Here is a 16,202-nt window from a genome sequence, read left to right on the forward strand (position 1 = left end):
ATTCATTAATTTTAGTCTGAAATTCTGTGCAAAATTTAGAATCAGCAAGCAATGTATTATCAAACCTCCATACCGGTTTAGAATTATCTTGATCTACTAAATTAACTTCTATCCACACACCACCATAATCAGATATTATTATTGGTTCTATGTCAGCTTTTACAACTTTCTGTACTATCTGATCTGAAACAAAAATATAATCAATTCTTGAAAATGATTGATGAACATGTGAACAAAATGTAAATTCCCGATCATTAAAATGAAGAATACGCCATATATCTTTTAAATTACATGATTGTATCAAATTATCTAACCCCATTGATTTCATAATTCTACTTGGTTTTTTATCCATTATTGGATCTATAACAGCATTGAAGTCCCCAGCCACCACTAAATTAGTAGTAGCCAGTGGTAAAATTAATTGTTGTAGAGATTTAAAGAATTCACTTTGATTCGAATTAGGGGCATATACATTTAACAATGCCATTGTATTAAGAACATAAGAAGTTGCCTCCACTGAGTCAGACCAGAGGTCCATCTCCCCAGCGGTCCGCTCCCACGGTGGCCCACCAGGTCCGTGACCTGTGAATTGATTTTTGTCCACTTTTATAGCCTACCTCTAGTTCTATCTGTACCCTTCAATCCCCCTATCCTCTAGGAACCTATCCAAACCTTCCTTGAACCCCTGTAAAGTGCTCTGGCCTATCACCTCCTCCGGAAGCGTGTTCCATGTGTCCACCACCCTTTGGGTAAAAAAGAACTTCCTAGCATTTGTTCTAAACCTGTCCCCTTTCAATTTCTCCGAGTGACCCCTAGTGGTTGTGGGTCCCCACAGTTTGAAGAATCTGTCCTTATTCAATTTCTCTATGCCCTTTAGGATTTTGAAGGTTTCTATCATGTCCCCTCTAAGTCTCCTCTTTTCCAGGGAGAACAGCCCCAGCATTTTTAACCTGTCAGCGTATGCAAAATTTTCCATACCTCTTATCAGTTTAGTCGCTCTTCTCTGGACTCCCTCGAGTACCGCCATGTCCTTCTTGAGGTATGGCGACCAGTACTGGACACAGTACTCCAGGTGCGGGCGCACCATTGCGCGATACAGCGGCATGATGACTTCCTTCGTCCTGGTTGTGATACCCTTTTTGATGATGCCCAGCATTCTGTTTGCTTTCTTTGAGGCTGTCGCACACTGGTTTCAATGTTGTGTCCACCATCACCCCCAGGTCTCTTTCAAGGTTGCTCACCCCTAGCAATATTCCCCCCATTTTGTAGCTGAACATCGGGTTCTTTTTCCCTACATGCATGACCTTGCATTTCTCTACATTAAAACTCATTTGCCACTTTTTTGCCCATTCTTCCAGTCTCGTCAGGTCCCTTTGCAGGACTTCACAGTCTTCCGTGCTTCTAACCCTGCTGCAGAGTTTGGTGTCATCAACAAATTTGATAACCTCACATTTCGTCCCCGTCTCCAGGTCGTCAATAAATATATTGAACAGGAGAGGTCCCAGCACCGACCCCTGTGGAACTCCGCTCGTGATCCATTGCCAGTCTGAGTATTGGCCCTTTACTCCAACCCTCTGTTTCCTGCCTGCCAACCAGTGTTTGATCCATCGGTAGATATCCCCTTGCACCCCGTGGTTCCACAGCTTTTTAAGTAGCCGTTCGTGAGGAACCTTGTCGAAGGCTTTTTGGAAGTCAAGATAGATGATGTCTATGGATTCCCCCTTATCCATCTGGCTGTTTATTCCCTCAAAGAAGTACAGCAAGTTCGTGAGGCACGACCTTCCCTTGCAGAAGCCATGCTGGCTCGCCTTCAGTTGTCCATTGTTTTCTATGTGTTCGCAGATTGTGTCCTTAACCAGTGCTTCCATCATCTTTCCCGGAACCGAGGTCAAGCTCACAGGCCTGTAGTTTCCTGGGTCACCCCTTGATCCCTTCTTAAAGATGGGTGTGACATTTGCTATTTTCCAGTCCTCTGGGATCTCCCCAGTTTTTAAGGAGAGGTTACATATTTGGCAAAGTGTTTCTGCTATTTCGTTTCTCAGTTCTTTTAGTACCCTTGGGTGGATGCTGTCCGGGCCCAGTGATTTGTCGCTCTTCAGTCTGTCTATCTGTTTGAGGACATCCTCTTTGCTTACCTCTAGTTGTACCAGCCTTTCATCATGGTCTCCGGTTATAATTTCCTCGGGTTCTGGGATATTGGTTGTGTCCTCCCTAGTGAAGACTGACGAGAAGAATTTGTTTAACCTGTCAGCTATCTCTTTTTCCTCCTTTATCACTCCTTTCCTGTCTCCGTCGTCCAGTGGTCCCATTTCCTCTCTGGCTGGTTGTTTCCCTTTCACATACCTGAAGAAGGGTTTGAAGTTTCTTGCTTCTCCTGCCAGTCTTTCCTCATATTCTCTCTTCGCTTTCTTGACCTCTCGATGGCATTCTTTCTGGTGTCTTTTGTGCTCTTTCTGGTTTTCCTTTGTTGGTTCCTTTTTCCATTTTCTGAAGGATGATTTCTTGTCACTTATCGCCTTTTTAACTGCATTTGTTATCCACGCTGGGTTTCTAGCTCGATTTTTTTTGCACCCTTTCCTAAACCTTGGGACGTACAGGTCTTGTGCCTCGAGCACTGTGCCTTTAAGCAGTGTCCAGGCTTCCTCTACGGTCTTCATCTTCCCTGAGCTTTTGCTGAGCTTTTTTCCCACCATTTTCCTCATGTCCTCGTAGTTTCCTTTTCTGAAGTTGAGTGCTGTCGTTGTGGTTCTTTTCACCTTTGATGTTCCTATGTTCAATTTGTTCGGGATCATGTTGTGGTCGCTGTTTCCTAGTGGTGCTAGTACCACCACTTCCTTTGCGGGTCCCTCAAGCCCGTTGAGGATTAGGTCCAGAGTGGCATCCCCTCGCGTTGGTTCCGTGACCAGCTGTTCCATGAAACAGTCCCTCATCGCCTCTAGGAATTTAGTTTCTCTCGTGCAGTTTGAGTGTCCAATGTTCCAGTGTATTCCCGAGTAGTTGAAATCCCCCATAACCACCACCCTTCCACTTTTGCACACCTGCCTCAGTTCGGCCTCCAGGTCCAGGTCGTTTGCATCTGGCTGTCCTGGTGGGCGATAGTACAGTCCCAATTTGATGTCAGCTCCTTCCCCTCCTGTTAGCTTAACCCATAGTGACTCCAGACTGTCCGCCCTTTCTGTTGTTGTTTCTGTCCCTTATGAAGGAATGGAGTCCTTTATATACAGTGCTATTCCTCCTCCCTTCTTGTGTGCCCTGTCCCTCCTGTAGAGTTTGTACCCTGGCAGGGCCACATCCCTTTTGTTGTTCTCGGACCACCATGTCTCTGTGATTCCTATTATGTCTAGGTCCTTATTCCTGGCTATAACTTCTAGCTCCCCCATTTTAGTCCTTAGGCTCCTAGCATTTGTGTATAGGCAATTTAAGTCCCGGTTTGTCACCTTTTCTTTTGGATCTCCTCGTGAATTGATGCTCCTGCCGATCTCCTCATGGGCTGCCAGTCCCCGAGCCTCATTTCGTTCACCCTCCTCCTGTGGTGTGTCTATCCCGTCCTCTACCCGCTGCTTTGTTCTTGGGTAGCCCTCTGGTTCCGGATGTTTCCTCCTTTTCCTGCTCTTTAGCTCTATTTGCCTCTCGGGTCCCTGTAATGCATCTTTGGGTTTATGACCAAAAGGTGTCCATTCAGTCTCTAGTCCTCTATCGCCATTTCCTGTTTCAGTATCCTTACATGATACTGTGGTCCGATGTGTCGAGGTCAGATCGACTATCGGCTTTCCCCTTGTTATCAGTTTAAAATCATGTCTATGCAGGTCTGGATGTTGCGTGCCAACATCCTTGTCCCAGCCGTGCTCAAGTGCAGTCCGTCTCTCCTGTAGAGCTTGTTTTTCCCCAGGAAGGTTGACCAGTTCCGTACAAAGAGGAAACACTCCTCATCACACCATCGCCTCAGCCATCCGTTTGTTGCTTGCAGCTCGATCTGCCTCCTTGCATCTGCTCTCGGTACTGGCAGGATCTCTGAAAAGGCTATCTTCCCTGTCCTCAGCTTCAGTTTCCTCCCCAGGATCTTAAACTGCTCGGTCAGTGTAGTCATGTTGAAATTCCTTCTGCTGACGTCATTTGTTCCGACGTGAATTATCACTGCTGTCTCCTCTGTCTCAGCTCCCTCCATGATTCTCTCGATTCTGTCGGAGATGTCCTTTGTCCTCGCCCCTGGGAGACATGTCACTAGGCGATTTGCTCTGCCTCCTGCTATGTGACTGTCCACCTCTCTCAGGATTGAGTCTCCCACCACAATAGCAGATTTCCCTTTCCTCAGCTTCCTCCTGGGTCTCAGGTCTGTGTCGGTGGTTTGATCCTCCAATCCTTCCTTCTCCTGTTTGGTTCCTCCGCAAGGTCCTTCTCCCCCGGCTCCTGGTGGGTCCTGTCCTCCATCTGTTGGTTCCCTTTTGAAGAGCGGGTGATCCTGTGCCTCTACCATCTTGCAGGCCTCCTCGATGAATCTCTCGAGCTCTCTGACCTGATCGTTGATGTGGTTTTCTCTGGTGGTGTCCTCAGCTGGTTCAAATTCCCTCGGTTCCTCTATGGAGCGGAGTCCCTCTAGCTCCTGTACCTTGATCTGCAGTCTCCCGACCTCCTTCTTTAGGCTAGCCAGTTCCTGACATCGACTGCATATGTAAGCCTGCCTCCCGGAAGGGAGGTAGTCATACATGTGACATTCAATGCAGTATACTGGAAAGCTTCACTGGGCTTCTGCTGCCTCCATTTTTCCTTCCTTGTGTCTAAAATTCCTTGGTGCGTTGGAGTGTGCCCGGTGTGTAGCTAGGTGGAGAAGTAGAGAGAGAAAAAAGAATGAGTATAGAAGTAAGGAAAAAAGATTTTTTTTTTTTTTTTAGAAGTTAATTTGGAAGATTGAAGGTTGAAAATTGAAGTTGCTGCTGCGCAGCCGGGACTCCTGGCTCCTTCTCTCGGCGTGCCGAACAGCCATGCGCCGTTGGCTCGCCCCCTTTTAAGGGGGAGCCTGGGCACTGAAGCGACCTCTGATGCGGTGGGGGTGGGCGGAGCTTACTCTCGCCGCTACCCCGATCAGTCTTCCACTCCTCCTGTCCTCTGCCTGCTGCCCTGGTGTCTCTCCTCTCAGCCCTGGCTTCCTGCCTGCCTCCCGATCCTGCTTGCTATCCTGAAAAGAAAGAAGAAAGGTAAATAGAAGCCGATTTGAACGCCGCCGTGGTCTGCCTCGTGCTCAGGCTTCCTGCCTTTTAAGGGGGAGCCTGGGCACTGAAGCGACCTCTGATGCGGTGGGGGTGGGCGGAGCTTACTCTCGCCGCTACCCCGATCAGTCTTCCACCCCTCCTGTCCTCTGCCTGCTGCCCTAGTGTCTCTCCTCTCAGCCCTGGCTTCCTGCCTGCCTCCTGATCCTGCTTGCTATCTTGAAAAGAAAGAAGAAAGGTAAATAGAAGCCGATTTGAACGCCGCCGCGGTCTGCCTCGTGCTCAGGCTTCCTGCCTTTTAAGGGGGAGCCTGGGCACTGAAGCGACCTCTGACGCGGTGGGGGTGGGCGGAGCTTACTCTCGCCGCTACCCCGATCAGTCTTCCACCCCTCTTGTCCTCTGCCTGCTGCCCTAGTGTCTCTCCTCTCCATGCTCATGTCAACAAGTACCCACCTTCCTAGAGGATCTGCCTTAACCATATTAAACTTTGCTGGACATTTTTTGTTTATCAATATTGCTACTCTGTCTTCTTTTTTATCGCTGGTGCAAATAAACATTGTTTTATCCAATTATCTGACAGCTTCATAGACTCTATCCCAAACAAATGTGTCTCCTGCAGAAAACATATATCTATATTCTGTTGTTTGATATATGACAGTACCTTTTTCCTTTTTACCGGGTGATTCAGGCCATTAACATTTAAAGAGAATATTTTGAAAGTCATTACACAAATAAAAATTTAATATCTAAGAATCTCCACTTCAATATCATATTATACTCCTTTTCCTTATATCCATACTTTAAATTATCTCGGTCCCCCTCCCCCCAACACCTCCCTATCTCTCTATCAACATATTTCCCCCAATTCACAAAATCTTTAATAAATACTATACCAACATCTCTTCCTCCCATTCCCCTCCCTACTCCCTCCCCTCCCCCCCAATTAATAATGCAAACTTGGAAACACTCATATATAATCAGGTGACAAAAAGCTCCCTTCAGGCTCTGCTATATACATCATTTATCACTCCTAATAAGCTACATTATATAATATAATATCATTCAAATAATCTATTAAGTTCAAATTTCCTTTTTTTTTTCCCTCCTTCCCTTTTTTCCCCCCCCTTATTCCTCCTTTTTTCCTCCATTCCCTTTTCTTCTTCCTCCCTCACTCCCCTCCCTCCTTTTCCCCTCTATTTTCTCTTCCTTTCCCTTTCTCCCTCTCCCACCTACCCTTAATTATAAAACATCTATAAATTCAGAATCTTTCCCTCACATGCCCAACAAATACATTTTCTTATATCAATATCTTTTAATATTAAATTGAATTTACTACAAATAAATAAATTAATATTATATTGTATTCCTGTGAAAACAATTACATGTTAATAAATTATTATTCAATTTTCTAATTGCATACCCCCTTTAATTAATTTAAAATCACCTTCTTAACCTTAAACATTAAAGTGATATTAAAATATATCATTATATATCATAAATGAACAATTTCATCAATCTTCCGCTTTGTGTAGAAAAACTCTCCAAGCATATTCAGCTTCTCTCCATCTCTTCAATTCTTCATGTCCTTATATCAGCTGCTTGTTTTAACTAATTCATCACCATTATGCATCCATTTTTAGCGTTCATTCCCTTTTTTCATAAAATCCCTAAACAGTTTCAGTCCTTTTAATATATTATAGTCATATAAAAGTCTGAATAAATCCAACCACACTTTCCAGTTCCATTATATTTAAATTGTCATCTATGCTTCTACAGAGTCATTCATACACCGAAGATTCAATCCAAAAGAAGTCTGATATTCTTTGCTTTACAGTCAATTCATAGTGAAATTATTCTTAAATCCTGTTCAGATACTGCTTTATCCTTTACATCTCATACTTTCCTTGATCTTTCTTTCACTTCTTCCAAGTCACTTCTTATTCCAAACAACTTGCATTCTTTTAGAATAAGTTTATATTCTCTTTAGAATTTGGATTTATCTGCAATCAGGCTTCTGTCCCCTTCTTAATTCCAAATTATTTTCCTTTTTTAGTGCAGTCCAAGTAAACATCCAATCCAATTATTTTTCTGTTTAAACCACCTCTTTTCCTGTAAAGTGTCCTGTGCACTTAAGGAAATCTCCATCATCTACCGCCCTTTCCTTAATCTTTGAAACCATTAGTGTTTCCATTTAACATAAAGTGCTCTTTGACCTCAGCTAGACTACATTCAATTCTAAAGTGTCAAGAATGTTATAAAGCTGACATCAGTATATTCCAGCACTTCAAAAAGAGTCTGTAGCAGGATCCTATAAATTGCTGCTTATTGCCTGGAACATCAATATCAGATAAAGGGCTGGAAAAGTTACTTAAAACTGCCCTAACTTCTGTAGGGAGCCTAATTTCAACAATTAGAGCCAGTCACTCTTAGTTTATATTTAACTTTAATATCCACCTCAAACAGAGACATCAGAATATTCATTCACATTAATATCCCTGAGATTCATAGCATGTGGAATGATGTAATCATAGAATCCTTGCATCCACATCCTTCCAATCAGTTCCATCAGCAATTCAAATCTGTTCCATTTTTAACTGTAACTCCCAAAGTCCAATTCTCCACAAAATATTCTATATCAGAAACCAACCAAAACAAATAAAAAATCAAATGAAGAGAGGAAAAAAAACAAAAACATCTCAGAATCAAAGTATTTCTTACTCCAATCCTTCTGTTAAATTATAGTCTCAGTTTATGTATTCATAGGCTTTTCACATTGCTCTAAGAATTCTTTTAATTTCAAAGGATCATCAAAGTTTGAAGTTTTATTTGCAAAAGTGACCCTCATAATAGCTGGGTACATTAGACCGTACCTTGCTCCAATCGCTCGAAGCTGCGGTCTCAATTCAAGCAATTTTTTCCTTTTTTGAGCCGTTGCTTTTGCAAAATCTGGCACCATATATATTTTTGAATCCTGGCACTTTAAGGTCTTATTTTCTTTTGCCAGTCTTATAATTTCCTCCACCTGCTGATAACGGAGCAGCTTACAAATTAAAGGACGCGGACCCTTTTGATTATCAAATCTTTTAGTCGGGACCCTGTGCGCCCTTTCTATTTCTAGAGGAAATTTAACTGTCAGAGGTAGAATTTTCGGTAGAAACTGCTCAAGAAAGGCAATAGGATTATTTTTTTCTACCCCTTCCGGGACCCCAATCAGCCTTAAATTATTTCTTCTTTCGCGATTGGAACAATCCTCAAGATCCCTCTTTAATATTTCTATTTCTTTACAGTCTCTCTTGCACTGAGATATTTCCGTTTCCGTTTTCTCCACTCTTTTGTCTAATTGCTCCACTTTAACATCCACCACCTTCAAACTTAATTTAAGCCCTGCCAGCTCCTCTTTGACTTCCTGGATATTCTTTGCACTTTGTAAGACTATTTCCTTTATCTGCCGAAGTTCCTTAACGATGTCAATGTCTTCTGCATCATCCGTTGGCAACGGAACTTTAGAGGGGGCTATCGGCTCCATTTTTGATCTTTTATTACTTCCTCCCGCTGAGTTAGCTTTTGTCAGCTTACCCGATGCCATTATGCTGCTGATCCTTGTCTTTTTAATTAATTCAAACTATTTTTCTGTAGCTATATTTTACTTATTTGAGCCTTTTTCACGGAGCAGTTCAGTCACCCGACCATTCTCCTTCGTCTCCAAGCCATGCTCCCGGCCTATAAAATTATTAATAGAATGGAATAGGTAAATGTGAATGGATTGTTCAGTTATTCCCCTGCCCCTCCCCCCTCATCACTGCCACTGTCACCACTACCGCCACATTACATTTGCCCTGGTCTGTAACAGTACAGGGTCCATGAGCATGTGCAAGTCCTGCAGGCCTGTGCACATTGCTTCCTCTGACACATACATGCTTTTCAGAGGGGTAGTGTGTGTCGGTGTGTCTATGTGTAGCAGGAGTGCGCACATAAGAACATAAGAAGTTGCCTCCGCTGAGGCAGACCCTAGGTCCATCCTGCTCAGCGGTCCGCTCCCGCGGCGGCCCACCATGCCCATTGCCTGTGCTAAAAGTGCTGTATAAAGAAGCTCTTCTATTGCTTCTATCAGTGCCATCTGTGTGCTGCCCTTAAGCTTTTGATGTCCTGGGTGGATACCTAGTCCACCTAGTGCTAGGGCTAATCCTGGACAGTGGGATAGACGAACCTTAGGTCTAACTCTGTGACAGTTTTTGAGTATTATAATTGTTTTTTGCTTTCCTTTGTTGTGAGCAGGTGTAGCCTCCTCCTTGGTATAAGCTATACTTGAATCACTTTTGGGATACTTATTCACTAGCCAATATAAAATAAAGCTATCTCTTTTTTGGTTTTTCAGATTTCCAATATAATACCAAGTAAAAACACTTGGAAGTTAGACACACTAAAATTTTACCCTTCCAGCCTATAGTTTTTGTGAAGCCAAGAAGTAGAAATGTGAGAAATTATGCATACAAAACATCACACTCATTACCTCCAAGAACATTATAAATCAATGGTTCCAATGATAATCTCATAGGGATCTTAATGCTATTGATAAAAGCTGATAGTTGGGCAGGTTTAAGGAAGACATATTTAAAAGAATAACATTTAGCAATCATTTACATGAATTAACAAAAAATAGGTCTCCCAATTGAAGGCCTTAATAACAGAAATTATTTCCTTATCTAAGTTTCTCTGGTTACATTGGGGAAAGATCATTACAGTACAAATGGAAAAAAATAAATATCATGATACTTATTTATTTTAAAAATTTCTTACCCACCTATTCCTAGGCAGTTTACAAAGTACAATCAGAAAATGCAGACACATACAATAATTTTGTACAAACACACAATAGAGACATCAGTTTCTTCAGAAACAATCATCTGACATTGCCACCCACATATCAGCGGAAATATTCTGCATGGACCAGAAATAAGCAATCATTTAAATGCTTCCATGAATAAAGTGGTTTTTAATACCTTCATAAATTTTTGAAAATATTTTTATTTAATGATTGGATTTCTGTTGAAGAATTGTTGGGTGGGGGGGGGGAAAGGGTTATAATTTCTACTTTAATGGATTATATGTATAAGAATGTCAAGTGCTGTATATTTTATTAGTAATGTAATGTTTTAATATTAATCACTTGTTTGTCAGTTTTAAAATGAATAAAGAATTAAAAAAAAAAAAAAAAGAAAATCCAAGAGGGCTCTTAATGGTCCAGTTAAATTGTTCTATAAGGTCACTCCTGCTAAAGAGAAAGCAGATGTTCTTATGCTTTCATAATGTGCTTTCAAAAAATCCATCAATGACAAATCGTATCATCCCCTCAGAGCAATCTCTATGTGAAGTCAAAACAAAAAAAATAAAAGTATTGAGCTCAATATTCAAAATGATTTCAGTGACCAGAAGAGGCTCCTGGTTATTTAAATCACCTGTCCAGGGTTCACCGGGCATTTTCATCAGCATTTAACCACAAGCTGAAACCTATTTTGTGGGCATTCCAGGGGGCGGACTCAACACTTAACTGGTTAAAATAACTGCATAAAACTTGGTTCTATCTGTATGTGGTTTTTCGTAGCTGGCTAAGTGCTGAATATCACACTTAACTGACTATGGGCTCCTTTTACAAAGCCGCGTTAGTGGTTTAATGCGAGTAAAAGCGTGCGCTAATTTGCCAGCCGCGCTAGCTGCTACCGCCTCCTCTTGAGCAGGCAGTAGTTTTTCAGCTAGTGCGGGAGTTAGCGCGTGATAAAGTCACATGCGATAAAGCTGCGAACGCGGCTTCGTAAAAGGAGCCCTATGTTTTAGCTGGCTCCCTATACTTGGAAATTCAGTGCTGGAGCCCGGATATGGCCTGGCATTGAATTTCCAGGTACAATACCAGAGGCAATCAGAAAAATGCTAATCGCTGCTGGATAAATATCGGGCCTATCTTTTAACATCAAGGACATCAAACTCATGTCTGAAGCATTATCTTCCAGCTTTTATTTCATTGCTTTTTCTTGACAGAGAAAAGACAAGTTGAGAGAACACATGCAGCGAATGCATAACCCAGAAAGGGAAGCCAAGAAAGCTGATCGAATCAACCGCTGTAAGACATTTAAACCCAGGATTGCCTCAACAGACTATGAGAGCTTCATGTTCAAGTGCCGCCTTTGTATGATGGGCTTTCGGAGGAGAGGCATGCTGGTAAGTGTGACTTATGTTTCAGTATGATAGGATTCATTGGGAGAGGCCTGCTGCTGAATTCGTGCTGTTTGTATGATGAGATCATGTAGAAAAGCATGTTGATGAGTGAGTAGTATTTCAGTATGATGAAATTCAAGAGGAGATGCATGCTGGTGAATGAGAAATATTTCTTATTGTTGAGATTCATGAGAATAAGCATGTTGGTGAGAGATGATCAGAAAACTTCAGGTGCTTGACAGTGAAGATTTGGTGCAAGAAAGTATAGGGTAATACCTCTGAGGTGCAGAAATACAAGGGAGTTGTTCATGGTGGGGAAAGAGGTGGAAAACTGATATGTACTAACCAGGAGAAAGAACTATGAGTGACATTGTCTAATAATCTTAAGATGGTGATAAAGTGTAATAAGATGGTAGCCAGAGCCAGAGGTAAATTAGACAGCTGAGGGAGAGATATAACCAGTAGAAAAACAGAAGGTGATAATGCCTTTGTTCAGGTCACTGGTAAAACCTTACCTAGAATATTATATCTAGTTGTGGAGGCTGTACCTTTAAAAAGGCTGAAGGCAGTCCAGAGAGAGGATGTGAAAATGATACCTTGTCTGCACTGAAAGCCATTTGATTTGACAATTAAGGATCCTAGTGGTGTACCTAGGGTATGTGGCACCCGGGACCCATCATTTTTTGACACCTCCCCCCCATGTAAAAAAATATTTTTTGTAATAACCCTGAAAAATGAATGGTCATAGACTTCCGGCGGAAACATGGCGCTGTAGACAGTTTGCTGCTACAGCTCCGTAACGCCCGATCGCGGCTCGGCATTTTCGCCGCATCATAAACCCCGGGTTCGGTCCTCCCACGGCTGCGGAGTGTTTCCTGGAGGTGTGCGGGCTTTTCGCACTGCAAAGCACGCCGCGATGGCCACGAAGACGGTCCGAAAGGAACGGGAGAAGAGCAAGCCGCCAGAGCCTAAGATGGCGGACCACGTGGCTCCCCCGTCGCCGGAGGCTCCTCACTCCTCCTGGGTGTCGGCAGTGACATCGGAGGTCCAGGCAGCGCTTGAAAGTTCCCTTGGGGACAAATTGCAGCGCATCCTGGACAAACTGGACACCTTGGACCAGAGTTTTGCCTCCCTTACATCGGAGGTTAAGGAGACACAGCAGAGAGTGAGTGCTACTGAGGATACTGTCCAGAGGCTTACCCAGGAGCAGTCCGCCCACGCTACCGCTATGGCTGCATTGAGTGCCAAGGTGGATGACCTGGAGAACCGGTCCCGCCGTAATAACCTCCGCTTTGTGGGTCTGCCAGAGTCGGTGCGGGATGTGGAGCTGGGGGCGCTGTAGGAACGCTGGCTGCCTGAGTCCTTATCCCTACCTTCCTCCTCGGGCCCCTTGCGGGTGGAGCGGGCGCATCGCTTGGGGCAATGGAGAGAGAATGCTGACCGGCCCAGAGTGGTCATATGCCGTATTTTGAACTATCACCATAAGCTGGAGGTCCTGCGTGCGTTGTGGCAAGGCAAGAAGCTCTTGTATGACAACCGGCCCATTCTTTGCTTTCAGGACTACTCTGCGGAGGTCTCTCAGGCACGGCGCCGGTTTTCACCTTTGTGCACCCGTCTCATCCAGCGCCACATTGCCTTTTCTTTGCAGTATCCGGCTCGCTTGCGGTTGACCCATCTGGGAAGAGCTCATCACTTTGACACCTTGGAGGCAGCGCAACGGTTCGTGACGGAGATGATGCCTGAAGATCCGGCGCAGGGAGCTGTCGGGGACTGAGGCGACCCAATTTCTGAGGACTGAACTGTAGTTCGTTTTTGGACTGGTGGTATTTTTTTCCACTTCATCTGATTTGGGACTCTGGGTCCCCTTGAGAGTGGGCATGGCTGGTGTGTGTGTGTGGCTGGGGTGGGGATTGGCATGCTTGTCCTGCAGGTGTATGGCATAGGGGTCTCTTGGTTTGTGTTTTTCCTGGTTCTTTTCTTTCTCTTCTCCATGGGGTCTTCCCTGTGGTGTTTGGCCTGTTCCTGGCCCATCCTGTTCTGTATTCCTTGGGGACTTAGCTGGGTGCATGTGGTAGAATGTAGGTGATGTGGCTGTGGGGATCGGGGAGGGGATGGGTGGTTTGAGTGCTCTGGGGGCTTTGGATGCTGGGTTTGTTCTTTGGTATTTTCTGCGTTTGGGGACTGAGGCCCAGGGGTTATTGGTCAGTGATCCCGTGGGAGGGTGTTCATGGTTTCCTGGAAGTGATGCCCTTTTTGGGGTGTCTTGGGTGTGGGTTGGGTGAGGGTTGGTTGTGGAGGGGGGATAGAGGGGAGGGGAGGGGAGTGGTTGGGGGGAGGAGGGAGGTCGAGCAGGGACTCAGGGATTCTGCGGTTGGGTTACTTGTGGAATCTTGTGGGGGTGGGGTGGGGGGGTTGTGTGGTCTGGGATTGGATTGGTGGCAGGGGTATGGCTCACTTCTTGGGGCAGGAGGATGCTTGATACTGGAGGAGTGGTGGCTGGGACGCTTCTCTGGTACTTTACTGGTTTCTTCTCTTTGTTCTATTTTTCTACTATGTGGACTACTCTGGAATACACTTTAACTTCTTGGAATGTTGGGGGGATCCACTCCCCTATTAAGCGCTCTAAAATTTTGCAGCGTTTGAATCGTTCTAAAACCTCCATTGCCTTTTTACAGGAGACCCGTTTATCCTCAGCGGAACATGCTAAGCTCTGTACCTGGTGGGTGGGTTCCCATTTGGAGGCGCCCGCAGTTGGGGGAAAGGGAGGTGTTATTATTTTGATCCGTAAGGGTCTTCGTCTTCAAACCCAGAGAGTGCTCCGTAACCCTAGTGGGCGTTACATCGTTGCCTTAGTGTTGCTCGATAATCGGCCCCTTTTGCTCTGCAATGTCTATGCTCCTAACAATCCTTTGGCCAGGTTTTTTCAGGGGCTTCGCAATCAACTCTTGCAGTTTGGTGACATTCCGATGCTGGCGGGCGGGGACTTCAATGAGGTACCGGATCCTAAGTTAGATCGCTCTGCTTCTTCGGGCAGAGAGACCTCCAAACTTTATACGGGTGCCCAGCTCCTGGAATCTACCCTGGGGTTGTTTGATGTGTGGCGGGTGCTACACCCTTTGGAGAGGGATTACTCCCACTTATCCAGGGCGCATGGGACGCTTTCCCGAATTGATTTTATTCTCATTTCCCGCGAACTGCTTCCCCGGGTATTGGGGGTTGATATGGGCCCCATTGAAATATCTAACCACGCTTGGGTGGGATTTCGGTGGACCTGGGGTGATTCTCTGCTCCCTAGAGGGCCCTGGCGGTTTCCGTATTATTTGTATAGGGATACTCGTTTTCAAGAGTTTTTGGTACAGCGCTGGCATGATTTTCAACACAATAATCAGCAGCATCGCGATGATTCAATTCTCTATTGGGAGATGGCTAAGGCTGTTTTACGGGGGGATGTCATTGCTTTTGTGGCCCGGGAGTCGAAGCTTAAGTATAGGACGGTTCTGGCTTTGGAGCGGAAGGCGACTGTGTTGTGACGTCAGTATAGCAGGGCACCCTCCTTCCTGCTTCGCACGCAGCTCTTGGAGGTCCAGCAGGAACTGAATTAATTATTGCATCTCCGAGCTATGCGGACGCGGGCGTACTTTAAGTTTCATTTATTTCAGTTTGCGAATAAGAGCAGCAGATTGTTGGCCCGCATGGCGCATCCACGGGGCGGACCTGAGAGCGTCTCTGCTCTTCGGGACTCTTCTGGGGTGCTGCATCATCGGCCAGAGGAGATCTGTGAGCTGTTGCGGGCGTTTTTTGCTGAGGTGTATACAGATTCCGGTTCTGAGATTTTGGATGGGCACCTTTATCTTGACAGCCTCGATTTGCCTTGTTTCTCTCAGCAGGATGCTGCCGCTTTGGATCTTCCCTTTACCGCAGAGGAGGTAGAGTGGGCGATAGGGGTCAGTCCGTTGGGAAAGGCGCCGGGCCCGGATGGGTATGGAGTGAGTTCTATAAATTGTTGGTGACGAAGATAGCGCCGGTGCTGGCTGAAGTTTATAATCTGAGTGTTGCTAAGGGCTTTCTTCCTCGTTACGTGAATTTGGCGTCTATTATAGTTCTCCCGAAGGCCGGTAAGGACCCTCTTTTACCTGAATTGTACCGTCCTATTTCTTTGTTGAATTACGAGGCGAAGCTTTTGGCAAAAATTCTGGCTACCCGCCTGGCGCGCGTCTTGCCCTCGGTGATCTCGGACTCTCAGGTGGGGTTTGTGCGGGATCGCCCTGTAGCTAAGAATATCCGGCGTATCTTGTTGGCTCTGGAACGGGTGGGACAGGAAGGTAGCCCCTCCATGCTTATTAGTTTTGACGCCGAGAAGGCTTTTGATAAAGTGCGGTGGGGTTACCTCTTTGCGGTGCTTAGGACGTACGGTTTGGGCCCTTTCTTTTTTGGTGCAATCCAGGCGTTGTATAGTGATCCCGCTGCGCGGATTTTGGTTAATGGGACTTTTTCGGGCTTTTTTAATATTCACCGAGGGACTCGCCAGGGCTGCCCCCTGTCGCCGCTTTTGTTCGTGCTTTCTTTAAGAACATAAGAACATAAGAAGTTGCCTCCGCTGAGGCAGACCATAGGTCCATCCTGCCCAGCGGTCCGCTCCCGCGGCGGCCCATCAGGCCCATTGCCTGAGTAGTGGTCTATACCTATCTATACCCTTCAATCCCTTTTTCTTCTAGGAATCTATCCAAACTTTCTTTGAAACCATTTAATGTTTTCTTGTCTACAACAGCCTCTGGAAGCACGTTCCAT

General features: G+C 45.2%; 1 protein-coding gene across 6 annotated transcripts in view; it reads left to right on the forward strand.

The window, feature by feature from the left end:
- PRDM10 (PR/SET domain 10) overlaps positions 1-16,202 on the forward strand; it is a 230,992-nt gene that overhangs the window by 160,052 nt on the left and 54,738 nt on the right. For all 6 annotated transcript variants that reach the window (XM_033918444.1, XM_033918447.1, XM_033918448.1 and 3 more), the window contains one exon: positions 11,238-11,417. In XM_033918444.1, the coding sequence (XP_033774335.1) occupies positions 11,238-11,417 (180 nt within the window). The remainder of the gene's footprint in view (positions 1-11,237; positions 11,418-16,202) is intronic.

The sequence above is a fragment of the Geotrypetes seraphini genome, chromosome 13 (assembly GCF_902459505.1).
Source record: "Geotrypetes seraphini chromosome 13, aGeoSer1.1, whole genome shotgun sequence".
Classification (NCBI taxonomy): domain Eukaryota; kingdom Metazoa; phylum Chordata; class Amphibia; order Gymnophiona; family Dermophiidae; genus Geotrypetes; species Geotrypetes seraphini.